A 21,281-nucleotide genomic window follows, 5' to 3' on the forward strand; every position below is an offset into this window, starting at 1 on the left:
GCCAGTCGCATGCTAAACTTTCTACCACGTAATTTCAGGAAAGCACCTTCTGTTCTTCAAAAAGTTCTCTACGTATCAAATGTATGCCCAATTTTGCCATAGGTCTGCAATGCCTGGGACTTAGAAACTGGTGCAAATATTTATGAACTGGAGCGTATCCAAAAACGTGCCGCCTGGTTTGTAACGGGCAATTACAACTTCACCAGAAGCTCAAGCGAAATTGTCAAAGCATTGGGATGGCCATCACTTTCATCAAGGCGTAAATATGTCAGATTATTAGATCTCTTCATTAACATATTAAACAACAAACTGTCATGAATCTGTTGCTTTCTTACTAATCAATTGCAGTACACAGCTGTCAGAAATCATTGTTCAACCACTGCTAGTGTCATCTCCGGAGTACCACAAGGGTCCTTCCTTGGTCCCCTTCTCTTTCTCATCTTCACAAATGACCTTGCTAAAGGCATATCATACAATATTCCACTTTTTGCAGATGACTGCGTAATCTATCGTCGTATTACAGACCCAACCGAGCATGGAATGCTCCAAAAAGACTTACATTTATTAAAAACCTGGTGTTCCAACTCTTTAATGAAACTTAACATCTCCCAATGTAAAGTTATGCAGGTGTCCCGTAAACACTCTAACAAGGATCACCCATACTTTTTTAAACTCGACAGCCCTATCCACCGTTGAATCATATCGCTATCTCGGTATCACTATTAATAGCAAGTTGACCTGGTCCGACCATATAACAAAATTGGCTACCGACACCACTAAATCACTTGGTTACGTCAGACGTGCCCTTGCGCTGTGCCCCTAATCCACAAGAAAACTAGCTTATGAAACTTTCATTCGAAGTAAACATAAATACGCCTCAGCTATTTCGAGCCATCACCAAACTTACTTAGGTAATTAATATATTAGAATCAATACAAGATCGTGCTGCTAGATTCATAACTTCCACGTACAGCCGTGAAGAACGTGTCAGTGGGATTACATCATCTCTAGGGTTCGAACCATAGGTGTTGCATCGGAAAATTGCAAAACTGTGCCTTTTCCAACTACTTTATTATAACTTCCCTGAACTGCATAGAAAGCATCTAATCCCACCAACCTGTACATTTCGTCGCCTTTTTAACTCTTGCAGCATCCAGCGCTCGCATGGTTCAACATTTTCCTTTAATAAATCATTTTTCCCTAGCGCCATTGCAGAGTGGTATAATTTACCAGATAGAATTGTCAATGAGCGTAAGCCCATTATCTTCAAACACCTGCTTACTGGTCACCTCAAACCCTAACATTATAATGACCGTACTGTGTCTTCATTCTTTTGCGATTGCCGTCTCACATTGTGACTGTTCTGCTGATTTGCTTTTGCATTCTATTCAGTGTGCCTTTTGGCCTTCATTTTTCTCGCTCTTTTTTTTCTAATTTTTTTTAGTTCCTTTTCTGTTCTCATACGAATCCACAGGCTGAGTTTTGTAGGAAATTGTAACCATATCTTTGTTTCTATTCTTAGCTTCTGTAATCCCCCCTCTTATGTAGTACCCCAACAGGGGTCCTTTAAGGGAAAATAAATTATGATGATGATGATGATAAAAACGGGTATCAATAAACAAAACTACATACAGTCACCCAGTTACATCTCATCACGAAGGGACCATTCTTTGAAAGTACGCGAATATATGTGTCGAACTAATGCGTTTGAATTTACATTTTTTCCAAAAGCAACACATGAGTGGAACAGCCTCCCGGCGTAGATTGTTACCACCCTACGCAAAGCATTTCGTTCATTTTTAAAAGAGCATGTCTTGACTTAGTGCTGCTTTTTTCACAACGGTTTTCGATGTCAAGGGCAACTGTCCTGCCAGTGTATGTTGTATCATCTATCGTATGCTCTTAAATTGTTCACTTTTACTGCACAATGTGCACCTTCTTCTGCACTTCTGCTTCAATCTGCACCTTCTTCCGCAAGTGGGATAGCCGAAAGTGGATGTGGAGGAGCCCGAATGGCGAGACTAGAAATGAAATAGACTTTATACTCTACGCTGGCCCTGGCATCATACAAGATATGCACGTGCTCGGCAAGCTGCGCTGCAGTGACCATGGGATGGTAAGAACTCGAATAAGCCTAGACCTGAGGAGGGAACAGAAGAAACTGGTACATAAGAAGCCTATCAATGAGGTAGTGGCAAGAGAGAAAATAGAGGAATTCCAGACCAAGCTACAGAACAGCTATTCGGCTTTAACACAGCAAGAGGACCTTAGTGTTGAAGCAATGAACGACAATCTTGTGGGCATCGTTAAGGAGCGTGCATAAGAAGTCGGTGGTAACTCCGTTAGACAGGATACCAGTAAGCTATCACAGGAGACTAAAGATCTGATCAAGAAACGCCAATGTATGCAAGCCTCTATCCCTACAGCTAGAACAAAACTGGCAGAGCTTTCGAAGGTAATCAACAAGCGTAAGACAGCTGACATAAGGAATTATAATATGGATAGAATTGAACATGCTCTCAGGAATGGAGGAAGCCTAAAAGCAGTGAAGAAGAAACTAGGAATAGGCAAGAACCAGATGTATGCGTTAAGAGACAAAGCTGGCAATATCATTACTAATAAGGATGAGATAGTTCAAGTGGCTGAGGAGTTCTATAGAGATTTATACAGTACTAGTGGCACCCATGAAGATAATGGAAGAGAGAACAGTCTAAAGGAATTTGAAATCCCCCAAGCAACGCCGGGAGAAGTAAAGAAAGCCTTGGGAGCTATGCAAAAGGGGAAGGCTGCTGGGGAGGATCAAGTAACAGCAGATTTGTTGTAGGATGGTGGGCAGATTGTTCTATAAAAACTGGCCACCCTGTATACGCAATGCTTCATAACTTCGAGCGTACCGGAATCTTGGAAGAACGCTAACATAATCCTAATCCATAACAGAGGGGATGCCAAAGACTTGAAAAATTATAGACCGATCGGCTTACTGTCTGTTGCCTACAAAGTATTTACTAAGGCAATCACAAATAGAATCAGGAACACCTTAGACTTCTGTCGATCATAGGACCAGGCAAGATTCCGTAAAGGCTTCTCAACAATATAGACCATATTCACACTATCAATCAGGTCATAGAGAAATGTGCGGAATATAACCAACCCTTATATATAGCTTTCATTGATTACGAGAAAGCGTTTAATTCAGTCGAAACCTCAACAGTCATGGAGGCATAACGGAATCAGGGCGTAGACGAACCCTATGTAAAAATACTGAAAGATATCTATAGCGGCTCTACAGCCACCGAGTCCTCCATAAAGAAAGCAACAAAATCCCAATAAAGGAGCCAGGCAGGGGAATTCGATTTCTCCAATGCTATTCACAGTGTGTTTACAGGAGGTATTCAGAGACCTGGATTGGGAAGAATTGGGGATGAGAGTTAATGGAGAATACCTTAGTAACTTGCGATTCGCTGATGATATTGCCTTGCTTAGTAACTCAGGGGACCAATTGCAATGCATGCTCACTGACCTGGAGAGGCAAAGCAGAAGAGTGGGTCTAAAAATTAATATGCAGAAAACTAAAGTTGTGCTTAACAGTCTCGGGAGAGAACAGCAATTTACAATAGGCAGCGAGGCACTGGAAGTGGTAAGGGAATACATCTACTTAGGACAGGTAGTGACCGCGGATCCAGATCATGAGACTGAAATAATCAGAAGAATAAGAATGGGCTGGGGTGTGTTTGGCAGGCATTCTCAGATCATGAACAGCAGGTTGCCATTTTTCTTCAAAAGAAAAGTGTATAACAGCTGTGTCTTAACAGTACTCACGTATGGGGCAGATACCTGGAGGCTTACAAAAAGGGCTCTACTTAAATTGAGGAGGACACAATGAGCTATGGAAAGAAGAATGATAGGTGTAACAGTAAGGGACAAGAAAAGAGCAGATTGGGTGAGGGAACAAACGTGAGTTAATGACATCTTAGTTGAAATCAAGAAAAAGAAAAGGGCATGGGCAGGACGTGAAATGAGGGGGGATGATAACCGATGGTTATTAAGGGTTACGGACTGGATTGCAAGGGAAGGGTAGCGTAGCAGGGGTCGGAAAGTTAGGTGGGCAGATGAGATTAAGAAGTTTGCAGGGACAACATGGCAACAATTGGTACATGACCGGGGTAGTTGGAGAAGTACGGGAGAGGCCTTCGCCCTGCAGTGGGTGTAACCAGGCTGATGATGATGTATTTTACAATTTCTTTGTATCACAACTTTTTTTTGTATAGTAAGCCCCCCAACAACAATGCCCCTAGAAGGTGCTGTAGGTACATGTATAAATAAATAAATAAACCTACATGCTCCAAGCTTCATGTATTTGCAGATGTAATTTGGATGTGGACAAGATTTGCAATTTAGATTAGCAATTTGGACAGCAAGCATAGACCATCACCAATACGGCAGTTTCATCAGTGCACTGACCAATCAACCAATGAGTTAGGTCCACCGTTCTTGTTTGTCCCTCTCTGCTCATCTGTGTTTATTTGTGGGCTGGAACAATGTTTCGTAATGCTATTCCCAACCAACGAGCCCAGCTGACCCCACTTAGAGATGATCATGGCCTTACATGTAACAAAATTGGGCACCAGTGATATATCAGCTGCACTGTAAGGCTGATTCAAATGCAGTCAGCCAACATTGCATGTTAATGTAGCAACCTCACACTTTAGACAATCAACATAGCTTTCATGCCAAACTGTTAACTCACTTGAGCCTCTTGAGGTAGGTCGCATAATTGCCATCGTCTGCGAGCTTCTTAAGACGCTTCTTAGGTGATTCTTCGGCCCGTCTGCTGGTCGCCCTCTTGGCTTGTCGCCCCTTCCTCTCTAAACAAAGCAGATATTCATGTTCAATTGCCAGTAACTTGCTACATTTACAAACACAGTAAATTGGGCTGCTACTGCAGTCGAGCCCGCTTGTAACGAACCCAGTTATAACGAATTATTATTTATAATGAGCACATTTCACTGCACTTATGATTCTCTGACACCACTTATTAAAACTGCGGCCAGATTTGACAAATATCTTCAAGAGCGCCGTACTATTAGGACAACCGCTTCAAACCTGCTTGTGGTAAATGGAGGGTGTACGCGAAGTTCTTCAATGTGAAAGTGCAACCGAACTGGGCGCACAGCAGTTTTCACCTCCCCTTCCCCCTGCTCCAGACCACGCAAGACGAAGATACGAGCACACTTCCAAACCACGACAGATAAACCAACACAAGCACTATACTGCAACTGTATTAAGCAACGTCTTAAGCTCAATTTTAAAGCAGATTACCCTGGTACTGAAACCAACTAGTGCATGTAAATTTTGGTAATAGTTCCTGTAGATTTTTTATTAGTGGTAGCAATCACAAAAAACATGCATTCTGCAATAGTAATTCCAACATTTCGAAAAGTAGCCCAGGACATTTTCTCATATATAAATATTTTTTAATGTCTCAACATTGTGCATGAAGTGCCTAGAAATGTGCTTCAGCAATACACCGTAGAGAGAAGCCAGAGTTATAAGTTACTGTGGTTTATTGAAAGTCCTTTCTACATATTAGACCAGGGCGATTCCAAAGCACCTTATGCTTAACCTTCTGGTGTAATATTTATTTATTCATTTATTTATTATACATACTTTCAAGGCCCTAAGGCCCTAAGGCAGAAAGGAGTGGTACATAACAAAGCAATGTAATATACAGACAATGGTATGCAGACAACATTAAGCGATAGCGTGGTAGACTGCTGTTTTGAATGAAGACATATCTGTGATCTCAATGATGGACGCAGGAAGATGGTTCGAGTCGACACTTGTGCGGGGTAAAAAAGAATCATGGTACTTGTTCGTTCGGGAGGATGGGACGGAATGGATGGGACGGACGGGATGGTTTCATCCCGTTCTGTGGTCAGAACGGGATGAAACGTACATAGGTGGGGTGATAAGTTGATTCTTGAGCATGTGGTTAGAGTAATAAACCTTGTGGAATAGGCAAAGACGAGTACATTTGCAGCGTAATAAAAGATCTGGCAGATTCAGGGTTATTTTCATACATGTAACACTGGAATGGCAAGAGAATGGCGGAATATAAAACTATTCCAATCTGTTTTCATTCATAATCCGCCATTAGCTTTTCGCGACAGGTCAAAATGGCCGAGGCTTTGCCCATATGGGCATAAATACAGACTTGATCAGTCTTACATTATACCAGCTGCAGCGCACTCCTCCCTAATATCTAGTTTGTTCTCAGCGCCCTCAACCTACTTTTATTGCCGTAGCAACAATATGGGCACTACAGGTATATTTCTGCCGTCGCCATGATGTTCTGTATAAAAATCTAGGAGCAATAACATCGGCACCACACGCCATATGCTGTATGTGCGAGAAAAAGTATGCAAAGGTGAGCCGACGATGGCGGCTCAATCTTGCGTGCGCACTAGGGAGGAAAGCGGGGACGTAGCATGCTGTCTTTTGTCACACACAAAGCACCGAGGGGAGGGGGGGGGTTCTACTCTGGCAGCTGCTGCGTCCAAGGCATGCTTAGAGAAGAGTCTAGCGTTTTTTACGGCCGCCACTATCTTGTTTCCGGTAGCTTCGATTCATTATGCAAAAAAGGTGAGGCATGCAGACAGGGCACAAGAGAAGAGAAGTGGACAACACGAACGCCGACTATCAACTGAAGTGAGCACTGAGGCAAAAAAAAAGAAAGAAACACAAAACTCATCTGTGCAAGCTCTGGAATGGTATCACCACGTGTCAGTCGGGTTCATGCGCCGGTCTACGTGAGAGATAGCTGTTAGGGCACTTAATCTCTTCCTTATGTAAAGTAATTGAAGGCTGACTCATGCACGCACTTCCACCATTACACATATGCCATGCCTCTACCACAAGACGCGTATCTTCATTCTTATATCAATATCGCACATTCAATATCGTGCATTCATCTAACTCTGGCGTGCAGTTACAACCTTGGCAATGTAGGGAAAGATTAGAAGGTGATCCACCGGTTAACAAGGATAGGATAGGAATAACTTTAATAAAGTACCGGCAAACGACGATTTAACGAGTCGTGACGCTGGCCAAGCGTCGACCCGGGGTTATATTCTACTCTGCACTAGCCCCGTTGGGCCCGTTTGTAGTGGGTCACGAGCCTTGTGCTTTTCGAGCGCACCCCGGGCCTGCTGGACGGCCCATAGTTGTGAGTCCTTGTCTGTAGACTGCAGTGCACTTTGAAGTTCTGGCGGGTAAGTCCTGGAGGTAGCTGCCGTCGGGAACCTGGCACAGTCCCACATGATGTGCCATTGGTCCGCCGGACCCGCTGCACAAACACCACACAGCCCACTCGGATAGAGCTCTGGGTGAAGCACGTGCAGCATTGCGGGGGCGAGGAGTGACGCGGTCTGTAATTGTCTTAGGATTACGGCCTCCTCCCGACTGAGTGCCGGGTGGGGAGGCGGCATTGTCCGTCGAGCTAAGCGGTAACACTTGGTTACTTCGGCATAACTAGTCAATCTGTCCTTGGTTTCGAACCACCACACGGAACGGTCACTCTCGGGGGCGCGGAAGGTAAGCGCTCGCGCCGCCGAATGGGCCGTCTCGTTGTGGTTCGGTGAGGATGCACACTCGCCGGCGTGCGCCGGGAACCACTTGATACGGACGGTGCTGCCGCGGACTTGAAATTGGAGCTTGCCGATGATGGCGGCCGCCGGCACGCATATTCGCCCCTTGGCAAAATTGCGCACGGCATTCCTCGAGTCGCTGAGCACGGTGCGACACTCGGCCTCGGTGATCGCCAGAGCGATGGCAACCTCCTCAGCGTCTGTGGCGTTCGTGCACCGCACGCTCGCTGCCGTTGTCTTGGTGCCGTTAGCCGCCGCAACGACCACTGCTGCGAAGCCTTCCCGCTTGTATTCCGCGGCGTCCACATACCGGGCGTGCGGGTCTTGGGCGTGTTGTTCGGTGAGGGCCTTGGCCCGCGCCTGCCGCTGTTCTTGGTTGTATTCTGGGTGCATGTTCTTCGGGATGGGGTCCACGTAAATGTGGGCCCGCGCCTCATCTGTGATCTCGCACGGTTGCCGGCTGGGAGCTTGGGGGTTGTAACCCAGGGACGTCAGTATACTGCGCCCCGTCTTGGTGGTAGAGAGGCGCTCGAATTGCGCGGTGAGCTGCGCCTCGGCTATTTCTTCTAGGGTGTTATGAACGCCGAGCTGCAAGAGCCGAGCCGTACTCGTGGTCTCCATTAAACCCAGCGCCGTCTTGTAAGCCCGTCTGATCAGCGTGTTGATCTTGGTCCTGTCAGTGACGTGCCAATTAAGGTAGGCCGCAACGTAGGCGATGTGACTGATCACGAACGACTGGACAAGGCGCACGAGACTGTCTTCACGCATGCCCGCCCGTCTTGTAGAGACTCGATGTATGAGCCGGATGGCGTCCATTGCCTTGGTGGTAAGCTTGTTCATGGTCTCGTCGTTGCGGCCGCTCTTGTTGAGCAGCAGGCCCAGTACTCTGATCTTGGGCACTTCGGGGATGCGTCGCCCCGATGCAGTCACAATTTTAATGTGATCACACTCCCGAAGAGGAGCGCGCTTCCGTCCCGGTCGAAGCGGTGTGAGGACGAACAGCTCGGATTTGGCGGGCGAGCACATTAGGCCTGTGCCATCAAGGTGCTGCTTGATGGCGGTAACCGCCGCTTGCAGCTGTTGCTCGATGCTGGCGTCGGTGCCACCGACCGCCCACAGGGTAATGTCGTCGGCATAGATAGTATGCCGGGCGCCGGTCCCCGCTACTGCCCTCGCTACCCCGATCATGACGAGGTTAAAGAGCAACGGCTATATGACCGAACCCTGTGGAGTACCCGTACTGCCGAGCTTATGTTCGGGGAGCTTGAGGTCTCCGGCGTGCAGTTCTACCGTGCGGTTAGTCAAGAAGTCTAGAATATAATTGTAGCTCGTTACCCCCATGTTGAGTCCTGATACTTGTCCTAATATGGCTGAGTGTTTAACTTTGTCGAATGCACTTTGTAAATCGAGACCCAGAATTATTTTGCTGTCTTGTGTCTTGTTGTCGACGATTTCTTGTTTGAGTTGTAACATGGCATCTTGTGTGCTGAGTCTGCGCCGAAAGCCGATCATCGTGTCAGGATAGAGGCCTTCCTTCTCTAGGTATTCCTGCCACCGGTTGGCGACCACGTGCTCCAGCACCTTGCCCACGCAGGACGTCAGCGAGATGGGACGCAGGTTGCCGATAACCAGTGGTTTGCCCGGTTTCGGAATCAGGATCGTTCTTGCCGTTTTCCACTGTCGGGGGAGCTTGCCCGAGTGCCAGCATTCATTGAAGTAATCGGTTAGGGCTTCTATCGAAGCGCCGTCCAGGTTGCGTAGCATCTTGTTTGTAACGAGATCTGGGCCAGCTGCTGAGCGGGTGTTGAGCTCGTGCAGCGCTACCCGTACCTCTGATGTGGTAATGTCTCGGTCGAGCCACGCGTTGGGCAGCCCCCCGTACGGCGGGTGGGTTTCCGTTGGCGTGTCTGGCAGATAGTTGGCTTCCAGGCTCCTGATAACAGCGTCTTTTCCTTGTTGTTGCGTGATGGTTTGCATGAGGCGGCCCAGGCGGTCGCGCTGGTTTGACTTGGTCTTTGTTTCGTCTAGGAGGTGCCGAAATAGATTCCATGTACAACTGCGATGCAATTCCCTGTCAGCTCGGTTGCATATCTCGTTCCATTGTTGACGGCACAGGAGCCTGCAATGTTGTTCAATGGCCCTATTTAAGTCAGCCACCTTCTTCCTCAATTTGCGATTCAGCCGGTGCTGCTTCCAACGCGCCTGTATCGAACGTTTGGCCTCTATCAGATGGGCCAGGCGGCTGTCCATGATGATGACGTCCTCGTCTGTTTCTATGGTCTTTGTGGCTGAGCGCACTGCATCGCGGAGTTCCGCCATCCAGGTTTCGATCTCTGTGATGTCTTGCGCTGTGGTGAGGCGCCCCTTACGGAATTCGTCCCAGTCCGTCCACTTATGTATAATGGTATTGCTCCGTAATTGGGTGGTTATCGTAATTTCGAGGATGTAGTGGTCACTGCCCAGGTCGACGCCCGTGTTGTGCCATGTTACTTGTCCCGTGTGGTCATTTTTTACGAACGTAAGGTCTGGTGTGGTGTCTCGTGCTACGGAGTTGCCGATGCGGGTAGGATGCGTGGCGACCGTGATTTGCACACATTTGTGGTCCAGGGTATCCTGCAATAAGTCCCGTCCCATGGCCGTGTCCTTCACATAACCCCCCGCTCGATGGGCGGCGTTGAAGTCCCCTCCGATCAGCAACGTGGTGTGTCTGGCTTGGGTGCTGGCTGTGTGTAGTAGGGTCTTGAATTTCTGTGTTTGGTGCTTGGGGTTACTGTAGATGTTGACGATGAACAGGCTGCCTTTCCGTTGTTTGCTTGGGATGATTTCGGTGAAGGCGTATTCCACCCTGCTGCGGCCGTGTTTGAGTTGGTGCTCGATGAACGTGAGCCCTTTGCGGACGAACGTGCAGACGCCCCGTCCCTCCCCTTGGCTAACGTGAGCGCGATACCCAGGGAGGGTGGGGGTCACCGTCGCCGTTTCTTGCAGCAGGATAATGTCGGGTTTCTTGTTTACTGTGGTAATATGTTGTTGCAGCACTGCTTTCTTGTTGTTGTAACTGTGACAGTTCCACTGCCAGACCGTAAGGCCTGGTAGCGATGCTATTGTGGATTGGTGTTGGGACATAGTTGTGTCGAGGGTGGGGCTTGCGTCTGTTCTTGGAGTTATGGGTGTTTAGCGAATTCCGCTGAAAAGATGGGGCTGCGGACTATGGGCTTGAGGGTGTGTTCAATGAATTCGAAACGCTCTTGTATGGTGCGGAAGGACGTGGTGATCAGTTCCTCCAGCCGTGCCAGTCGTTGGTCGGTCACGGCAGCGGTACTGGCATAGGTGTTGGCGAGCGCTTCAATTTTGGCTTCGAGCTGAGTTTCCAATTGGGTCAGGTCCTTGTTATGTCGTGATGAAGTGCGTGTTCGTTTCTTGGTGGTTGGGTCAGTGATCTTCTCCTCCTGGGGCGCGTCTTGGGTTTTGTCCTTTGATTCTGTGACTTGGTGCGATAGCGTGTCGGAGTTCTGCTCGGGGACAACGGTGGGTGTTGGTTCGGTGCGTGCTCGTTTCTTGGGGGTTGGATCAGTGGTCTTCTCCTCCTGGGGCTCGTCTTGGGTTGTGTCCATTGATTGTATGCCTTGGTGTGGTGGCGTGTCGGTGGTGGGTGTAGGTGTCTCAGATGACTGAGCTGGCTCTGTCCATGGATGGGCTTGTTGTGCTTGAAGTTCTTTCTTGACCTCGGCTAGCTCTTCGGCAAGCCGGCGCGTGGTTTCTACCAGGGTCGCATTGGTTGCGCGGAGTTGTTCGAGTTCCTTTTATGTTCCATTAGCTACTGATTGATACACCGCCCCGTTTGCCCTAAATAGAACTGGCCACAGCTAAAGGGAACTTTATAAACCACACCCATACGACAGTCAGTAAAACTGTAGTTCTTATTGTGCTTCACTGGACAAATATCTGTTCTTTTTATGCCTTTTACCTGCTCCCTTTTCCTCTGCACGGCAGCGCATATCTTACCTAACTTATTGGGAGCAGTGAAAGCAACATTAACATCATCTCTACTTGCAACTTTTTTAAGCCTGTGCGATACTGAATGAATGTACGGAACAGCGACTACTCTTTTTTTGCTATTACTGCTTTCTGTAGTCACGTCCGTTTCCCTCGAAACCGACTTTAGGCGTTCAGCCACAGTGGCCACTGCTACGCTAGGATAACCTGCTTCTAATAGGCGCCGGACCTACGCATTAAAGCTGGCACCCATTTTGTGTATGCAGGATCTGGTGAGAGAAGGCTTAAGACACGACATGGCAATTTCGTTTTTTACTACTTTGGAATGCTTGGATTGAAAGTTTAACAATGGCTTCGAAGATCTTGGGGAGTACTGCCAACAAACGTGATTTTGTTTGAAGACCAAGAAAATGTCTAGAAACTGAATTACGCGTCGCTGAGGAAATTTCTTGGTAAACTTTACTCCTCCTCCATAAAGTGTAAATTGCTCATTTACTGAGGTAACAGTGGAATCGAATTGTTCTCTCTTGCAGAAAATCAGGTAATCATCAACGTAACGAAATATCTTGATAATGCAATCACCTAAGGCTTTCTCTAAGCAGCTGTCAACCTTACTCAGGTAAATATCGCTAAGAATGGGGGCAACTTTTCAGCCAATACAAATGCCCGATTTCTGCAGAAACACGCCATCTCTCCACCCAATCAGCGTCGACTTTAAGTACATTAAAAGAATTTCTAAAAAAGCTTTCGTGGAAACACCTGCCCCTATCACAGTCAGACGTGTATAACAGTCAGACGTACATTTACAGAAAATTTACAATAATTATAGCAGCTGACAAGATGGTAAACAGCGCGCGAAGACCAGAACATCGTCTTCTTCTGACGATGATTAAAACATCTTCTTCATCAGCGTGTCACATGACCCCCGGCGGCTGAAGCACCGGCTCGGTGCTGGTTACGAGGCGGGCGAAAGATACAACTTGAGACGCGCGACGTGGACCATGTTGGAGCGATGCTGAGCTACGCTTCGCTCATGAGGCGCGATTTCGTACGTGATGTCAGTTACTTGATGCAAGACACGGTAAGGGCCGGAGTAGTGGGAAAGTAACGTCTCCGAGGGAACCAGGGCGCCCGGTGCGTAATGGACATCACGATGGCGGGCGTCATATAAGTGCCGCTGATTGTTCTGCGACTCCACAAGTCAACGTCAGGCAATATGGCATGCTCCTTGTGCTATGAGGATGGCTTCACGGGCGTACTCTGATGTGGAATTCAGACTAGCAGACAGAACGGTGTCGAAAGGTAACGTAGGGTCGCGGCCAAACACGAGGAAGAATGGAGAGAAGCCTGCGGTATCATGGCGAGACAAATTATAGGCGAAAGTAACGAACGGCAGCTCAACGTCCCAGTCGCGATGGTCATCGAAGACATACATGGACAGCATGTCAGTAAGGGTGCGGTTAAGGCGCTCGGTTAGACCGTTCGTTTGTGGATGGTAAGCAGTAGCAAGTTTGCGTTTAGTTGCGCACGAGTGTAGAATGTCATTGACAACTTTAGAAAGAAAGTAGCGGCTTCGGTCGGCGAGGAGCTGTTGAGGGGCGCCGTGGTGAAGGATGATGTTTTCCAGTAGGAAGTCAGCGACATCGGTTGCACAGCTTGTCAGAAGAGCCCGTGTGATTGCATATCGAGTGGCATAGTCTCTTGCTACAGTAATCCACTTGCTTCCCAAAGCAGACGTAGGGAAAATGGCCTAAAAGATCAACACCTACACGGAAGAATGGTTCTGATGGTATGTCAAATGGTTGCTTTTTGCGTCGTTGACAAAGATCACATGCAGTGACATAACGGCAGACGTCACGGTATAGATTAGGCCAAAAGAAGCGCCGACGAACGCGGTCATAAGTCCGTGACACGCCAAGGTGACCTGCAAATGGTACATCATGAAGCTGGGCGAAAACAGTCTGACGCAGATACTCAGGCACAACGAAGAGTCGGGCAGGGCCATCTGGGCGCATGTTATAGCAGTACAATATACCATCTTGAAGTTCAAACATGCGAAGGGAAGGATCGGGCGTCGTTGAAGTGAGCCGTTGAATAAGGTGTTGCAAGAAGGCATCCCGATGTTCGGCTCCAATGCCGCAAAAAGCACCCAGAGAGAGAACGGTGACAGGGATGCCGGCCGCAGAAACGTTAGGAGGGTCGACAGGATGGCGCGACAAGCAGTCCGCATCTTGTTGTAACCGGCTGGTCTTGTATACAACTGAATAGTTCTATTCTTGGAGCCACAGAGCCCAGCGGCCAAGGCGCCCTGAAGGATCTTTGAGGGACGAAATCCAACACAGAACGTGGTGATCAGTGATGACTGTGAATTGGCGGCCGTACAAATAGGGGCGGAATTTACCCACTGCCCAAACGAGAGCCAGACACTCGTGTTCGGTGATAGAATAATTGCTCTACGCAGAGGAAAGAAGGCGGCTAGCATAGGCAATAACACGTTCGCGCCCTTGTTGTTTGTGTGTCAAGATAGCTCCAATACCGTGGCCACTGGCATCGGTACGGACTTCTGTTGGAGCTGACGCATCAAAGTGAGCAAGAATGGGCGGGGACGTAAGCAGCCCAATCAGCTCGGTGAAAGCACCAGCTTGCTCAGGGCCCCAAATGAATTCAGCGTCTTTGTTGAGAAGCTGATGGAGGGCACGCAACGTTCGCAAAATTTTGGACAAACCGACGGAAGTAGGAGCAAAGGCCCAAGAAGCTGCGAACATTCTTGGCACATGTGGGCACGGGAATGTCTTTGACTGCCCGTATTTTATCGTGATCAGGACATACACCAGAAGAATCGACGAGATGCCCGAGCACAGAAATTTCACGACGACCGAAGTGGCACTTGGACGAATTTAGTTGTAGCGCCGCCTGACAAAAAACAGATACGATCGTCGACAGGTGTTCGAGGTGTGTCGCAAAAGTCGGAGAAAAAGTGATCACGTCGTCCAGGTAACAGAGGCAGATGGACCACTTGAAACCGTGTAGGAGGGCATCCATCATTCCTTCAAATGTGGCCGGGGCATTACATAAACCGAAAGGCATCACTTTGAACTGCTACAGGCCATCGGGAGTAATAAAAGCTGTCTTCTCGCGGCCCATGTCATCGACGGCAATTTGCCAGTATCCGGAGCGAAGGTCGATGGACGAAAAATATTGTGCTCCATGCAGGCAATCCAGGGCATCGTCAATGCGTGGTAGCAGATAGACGTCTTTCTTTGTTACCTTGTTGAGGTGTCGATAATCGACACAAAATCGGCAACTGTTGTCCTTCTTTTTAACTAGTACAACAGGAGATGCCCATGGGCTGCAAGAAGGTTCGATGATATCTCGAGAAAGCATCTTGTCAACTTCGTGTTGGATGATATGTCACTCAGCAGGCGAGACGCGGTAGGGTCGCCGATGGATCGGGCTCGCATCATCGGTGTTTATTCGATGTTGTACGACAGATGTTTGTGCTAGAGGGCGTTCTCCAAGGTCGAATATGTCCCAGTATGAGGCAAGGAGGCAACGTAGCTCTTGAGCACGCTGGGGAGGAAGGTCGGGAGCAATCATTTTTGTTAGGGCATTCAAGTCTAAAGGGACAGGGGGTGAAGCAAGAGCTGAACACGAGGAGCTGTCACAAGTTAAAGCTGAAATGTGGTAGTCTCTGGCTGGCGTTATTTGCGCCAGGGATATTCCATGCGGGAGTACTTGTGTACAGAGTCCAAAGTTCACAAGTGGAAGGCAGGACGTGTTGTCCGAAATGGTAACGACGGTGTGAGGAAAAGCGATGTTATGCGACAGCAGGACATCCGGATTAAGAGATACGATGTAGTCACCGCCTGGTACAGGTGGAACGGGGGAGACACCTATGTAGGTAACGGCACGGTGAGGGAGGCGAACATGCTCTGTGGAACATAGCCGTATCGGAGCACTATCGGGAGGATCAATAGCAGCAGGTAGAGCGAGTTGCACAACACCAGCAGAACAGTCTATCAAAGCGGAATGTGTAGACAGAAAGTCAAGGCCCAGGATGAGGTCGTGAGGGCAGTGCTCTAGTACATAAAATAAAACAGAAGTATGATGTCCGGCGACACTCATACGAGCCGGACGCATGCCAATAACGGCTGGTGTTCCACCGTCAGCGACTTGGACCACAGGCAAAGGTGCAGAAGTCAGGATTTTCTTGAGATGATTCCGAAGCTGAGCATTCATCACAGGTACGTGCGCGCCAGTGTCAATCAGAGCCGTAACAGGTACACTATCCACATTCACGTTAATGAGGTTCCGATGTGTGGGCAAGGTCAAAAGACGATTTTTGCGTCAGGTCGGTTTGGCAGCATCACCTCCAGGTGCTGCCTCCTTTAGTTTTCTGGAAGGGTGCGCCGGAAGGAGCTAGAGGAAGGTGAACGGCGAGATGGAGGTGATCGGGAGAAGCGGCGACGCGGCGAAGGAGAGCAGTGTCGCCAGAATTTGCTGGCTGCGTTTGCGGGGCGAACTGAGGAGCAGCGTGAGGGCCGTGGGATGGGTGGTAGGACCAGGGCTGGAATTCCACGAAGACGGGCAGTGAAGTGAAATATGGCCGATACGGCCATAAGTGAAGCATATAGGCCTGTCGTCTGGAGTACGCCATTCAGCCGGGTTGCGATACCGCGTTGGGGCATTCAGGTGGCGGGTGCATATGACAGTGCTGTACAGAGTGTAGTCAGGCCAATTAACTGATCAGACGTTGGTCAAGCCAACGTTGGTCAAGCCAACGTTGGTCAATTCTTGGCGCACGACGGACTGTATCAATGGGATGGTCGCCTGGCAATCGTCGGGGCCATAGGTTGGGGTCGTGACAGGAGATGCGGCTTCTATTTTGCGTCGGATGACATGGAGGATGTCATCAGAGCGATTGGGTGTGGGCAGACTGCGGAGGTCTTCGCAGGTGGACGTAGCAGCCGTGTTGGGAAGGCGGGGAAATGGCTGGGCAATGCAGCGACTCTTGGCTTCTTCAAACCACCGGCGTTCGGTAATGATGGCTTGCACAGGGAAGAATTCTTGAAGACAAGGAGATGGAAGGCATCATCTGCTATGCCCTTAATGACATGTGCAACCTTATCAGGTTTGGACATCTTTGGATCCATTTTGCGGCACAGAGCGAGCACTTCCTGGATGTACGTGAGATAGGATTCAGTGCACGTCTGGACACACGAAGCGAGGCCTTTTTGGGCGGCGCGCTGACGTCCAACAGGCTTGCCAAACAAATCTGAGTTTCTGTTTGCAAATGTCCCAGCTGGTAAGTTCCTCCTCGTGGGTCTGAAACCAGACACGTGCCGTGCCCATGAGGTAAAATATCAAATTAGCGAGCATGATGGTCTGGTCCCAGTGGTTGCTGGCGCTCACCCACTCATATAGTTGAAGCCAGTCTTCAACAACAGTGTCGTCGGTGCCAGAAAAGGTTCCTAGGTCGCGGGGTTGGGCTAGAATGACGGTGGGCGTGGGTGCCGACGGACCCGAAGCATCCTCGCCTTGAGCTGGCATTGTAGATGCAGCCAAGGAGCACCCGCTGCATAAATCCATCTTGATAATGATCCCACACCTCCACCAAAAATGTTACGGGGTTAAAAACACTCTGGCGTGTATTTACAGAATATTTACAATAATTATAGCAGCTGACAAGATGGTTCTGACAAGATGGTTCTGACAGATTATAGCAGCTGACAAGATGACAAGACCAGAGCACCGTCTTCTTCCAACGATGATTAAAACATCTTCGTCAGCGTGTCACAATATCTTCACTTCAAATGTCTTTCTCCACTTCGATAAAAAGTGGTTCAGGGCCCCTTTAATACAGTGGGACCCCGGTTATACGTCCCCCGGTTTTGCGACGACCCGAGTTTTACGACGGATCAGCGCAGTCCGGGCGAAGTCCGCATAGAAACAATGCATTAAAAACCCCGGTTATCCGACACAATTTTACGCCTGACCCACATTATACGACGACTCTCGCGAAGCGTGGGACGGAATGGCGGACGAAAGAAAAGTGCTGCTGGTCTCTTTCCTCACTCCGTCTCTCCACATGCAGAGCGTTTGACACCACTCAACCGGTTAGCTCTGGCGCAGCTTTCTTCCTTGCCTCGTCTCATCGTTCGTTTCTATTTCCCCCACCAACGGCCGACCACGACACCCTCTGTGCTGTGATAGCGCCTTTTCTTCTCCACAATCACTTTCTCCTTCTCTTTTCGGTGGCGTCGCCTCTCGTCGCGTTGGGGAAGCGTTTCTCTCCTTCCAGTTTCCCAGCAGCAGATCGCCGACAAGATAGCGCGGAGAGGCCTAGGTTTATCGCACATATTCTTCGTCATAATCCTAGCGACCAGCATTCAGCGGAGGTTTTGAGTTATGTGGAGCAACGCGACGCTCGATGTCCCGAAAGAGGACAGTTCTGTTGTTCGGCCATAAGCTGAATATTATCGAGGAAGCAGAAAAGCGGCATGGAGTAACGAAAGTCAGCATTTCCCGGGACGTTAAGATATCCGAATCTTTGCTTAAGAAGATCCTGGCAAACAAAGCGATGATATTGCGGAATGCGAACAAGTTCAGGCTCAAGCGGAAAGCGACAAAAGAAGGACAGCATGAGAAGTTGGAAAACGTTCTTATCAAGTGGCTGCATCAAGCAGAGCTCTGCGACCAACATTGAAGGCGCCATTCTAAACGAAAAGGCAAACCTCGTGGCAATGCGTCTGGCCATCGATGACTTTCAGGCAAAGAACAACGGCTGGTTCACTTTAAGAAATGAAACAGGATTGTGTACAGCCGCCCCTGCGGAGAAAGCACTTCCATGAACGTTTCGACGGTGAACGAGTGGATGGAGTCGCTGCCGGAGATGATTGCTGCATACAAGCGCTGCAACATTTTCAATGCCGATAAGAGCGGTATTTTTTACCATATGCAGCCCAAGCTAACCCTTGCGCTTAAGGATGACAGTTGTCATGGTGGCAAGCATAGTAAAGGGCGTGTAACGGCACTATTCTGTGCTAACGAGGGCAGTTCCGAGAGGCTGCCCGTGCTAGTTGTTAGAAAGTTTGCAAAGCCACGGTGCTTTAAGAACGTGACGCTGCCGTGCAGCGAAAACTTCAACAAAAAGGAGTGGATGACGTCTGCGCTCTTCAGAAATTTTGTGCAGCGGCTGGATAACAAAATAGGTGCTAAGGCAAGGAAAATATTGCTTTTCGTGGACAACACACCATGCCACCCACCCGATACGTCCAGCCTGAAGAACGTAAAGGTTGTTTTTTTTCCGCCCAACTGCACAAGCCGGCTATAGCCGCTGGATAAGTGCATTAAGCAAGGGTCTCACCATGACCTTCGCCGAGTACGTGGAGGCCGACGACAACGTTGCGATTTGCGGCGAGGTGTCGCTGGATGACACCATCGAGGAGGCTTTGCTTAGTGCCGACACTGCTGCGACATCAGACAAGGACAAAGACGCTGCCACAGATGCCGTGCCTGTGCCTACCACGTTCCCCCCAGGTGCTACGGCACATAGACGGCATCCGGAACTTCATCTGTTCACGCGACCCCACAGAGGACCTTCTTTTGGACGTCACCCAACTCGAGCAAAAGCACTTGGTTCACGGATCAGAAAAGGTCCAAAAGAAACTTACCGACTTTTTCACAGTTCGCGCCAGTTGGCGGGAATCGCAGCAGTGGGCAGTGAAGTGCTGTAAAGGTTCGTGTGAATAAAGGATGATTGGTACCTGTACTCCAGCATTAATTCTTATCGCATTTCTCACCAAGCCCTGCAGAGTATGTTAGTAGCTTACATTGAATTTTCCCGTAAAACCATAGCACGAAATAAGTAGTATTTTCATAGGCATAATTTATGTTCAAATTTTACGACGCCCGCATTTTACAAAGCTTTTTCGCGGTCCCAAGAAAGTCATATAATCGAGGTTCCACTGTGCTTAGTTTCTGACAGTGTTTCAAAATGCTTCGATTAACGGACGTAGAGATCGCAGCAGAAGTAGCGGCCAAACGAAGACTCTGCCGAGGTTGATCCCACAAGTGCTGATGTCGCCCCGTTCCCGACTTCAACTGGAGCTGTAGCTGATCTTGCCCTTCTACGCTGCTACTGCGGCGCAATAGAAGGCACCGGCCTATCGCACGTGGATCGTTTAGACTATGTTGAGGACTCCATGTTTAAGCATGCATATGCCAATAAGAAGCAGGCTACACTGCTGCAGTAGTTTCAGCCAAACAAATAAATACTTTGTGTGAAGCTTCATGTGAGTATTTACTGCACCACGATTGGGGCGCAATCGAGGATTGTTGTTTGGAGTACGCGTTCGGTTTCGCGGTTGCGACTTCATCCGGTGAACGAAGTCGGTGCTGCCTGTAGCACAATTGCCCGCGCGCTCACGGCTGACGAAGTTGGCACGGCCTAGGCCAATTGTGCGTAGCGCAACCGAACGCGCACTCTGAACGATCCCTGATCGCGCCATTGGTTCACTGACTAATTTGCATAAGGTTTTGAAGCTTTTTCATGGGATTTTATATACCGAATTCTGGGTATATTGAACTATTTCGCGATCAACGCACTGTTCAATATATCGAGGTCCAACTGTATATTCTAACCTCATGTCTTTTCTTGAATCTAACACATTTTTTTTCTTCATGGCAACATGGTTTTAGGAAGCTTTCTCTTGGGAAATGCAACTAATTACTTTCCCTCTTGTCTTGTAAGCCCTCTTGTCTTGTTATCGCATCGCGTCTGACATGTGTGCTATGCATGATAAGCTGAGGGGGCGTAGTCCCACTTCTCTGTATATCGTCGCAAGACCATCTGAGGGGCGTGGCCCCATTTTACTGTATAAAATACCTGCTCAATAAATCCCGGGCACTCGTGCTCTGGCAGTCGCAAGCATGGGGCCATGCTGATACATGGTGTCAGAAGTTTCTAGCCCCTGCCCACATCCGCTCGTCTGAAGGATAGCAGTCGCCGAGGTCACCGTTCGAAGGCTGCCAGCATGGATTTAATAAAGCCACCGGAGCCGCTGCGGTTTGAAGGTGACATAAGAACTGGGGGCTGTTCAAGCAACGGTTTCAACTATTCCTGACAGCAACGGAATCATCGAGTAAGAAAAGAAGCATCGACAAAAACTGCGTTGCTACTGAGCATCGCCGGAGAGGAAGCCATCGAGATCTACAACACCTTCAGCTTCACGGAAGACGAGTCAAAGGACGATTACAACGCAGTAATCAAAAAGTTCGACAAATACTTCGCTTCTCAAGTCAATGAGGTACATCAGCGCTACCTGTTCCGTAGCCGAATGCAAGAGCCCGGTGCGCCTTTTAAGCATTTCTTACGAGATCTGAAGACGAAAGCACGAGCGTGTAACTTTGGTGGGCTGGCAGAGTCAGTGATCAGAGACCAAATTGTTTTTGGCACAAGCGATGCCAAGGTTCGAGAAAAGCTTCTTTCTAAAAACCAGTTGATGCTGCAAAAGGCCGAAGAACAGTGCAAAGCAGCTGAAGTAGCAGTAGCGAACCAGGCAATTTGGATGTGAGAGCAAAAGCAAGTCGCCGCAATGCACAGGACAAGTCGTGCTTCGGAAGTAAAGCAGCGCAAAAGTT

General features: G+C 48.7%; 1 protein-coding gene and 1 pseudogene across 1 annotated transcript in view; both read right to left on the reverse strand.

Moving 5' to 3' along the window:
• Window positions 1–21,281, reverse strand: part of LOC142574454 (uncharacterized) — a 69,050-nt gene that overhangs the window by 41,612 nt on the left and 6,157 nt on the right. Inside the window, exon 2 of the mRNA XM_075683524.1 lies at window positions 4,748–4,865. Coding sequence (XP_075539639.1) covers window positions 4,748–4,865 — 118 coding nt within the window. The remainder of the gene's footprint in view (window positions 1–4,747; window positions 4,866–21,281) is intronic.
• LOC142573871 (uncharacterized) lies at window positions 5,678–9,173 on the reverse strand (annotated as a pseudogene).

This window comes from Dermacentor variabilis, chromosome 3, assembly GCF_050947875.1.
Source record: "Dermacentor variabilis isolate Ectoservices chromosome 3, ASM5094787v1, whole genome shotgun sequence".
NCBI classification, from domain to species: domain Eukaryota; kingdom Metazoa; phylum Arthropoda; class Arachnida; order Ixodida; family Ixodidae; genus Dermacentor; species Dermacentor variabilis.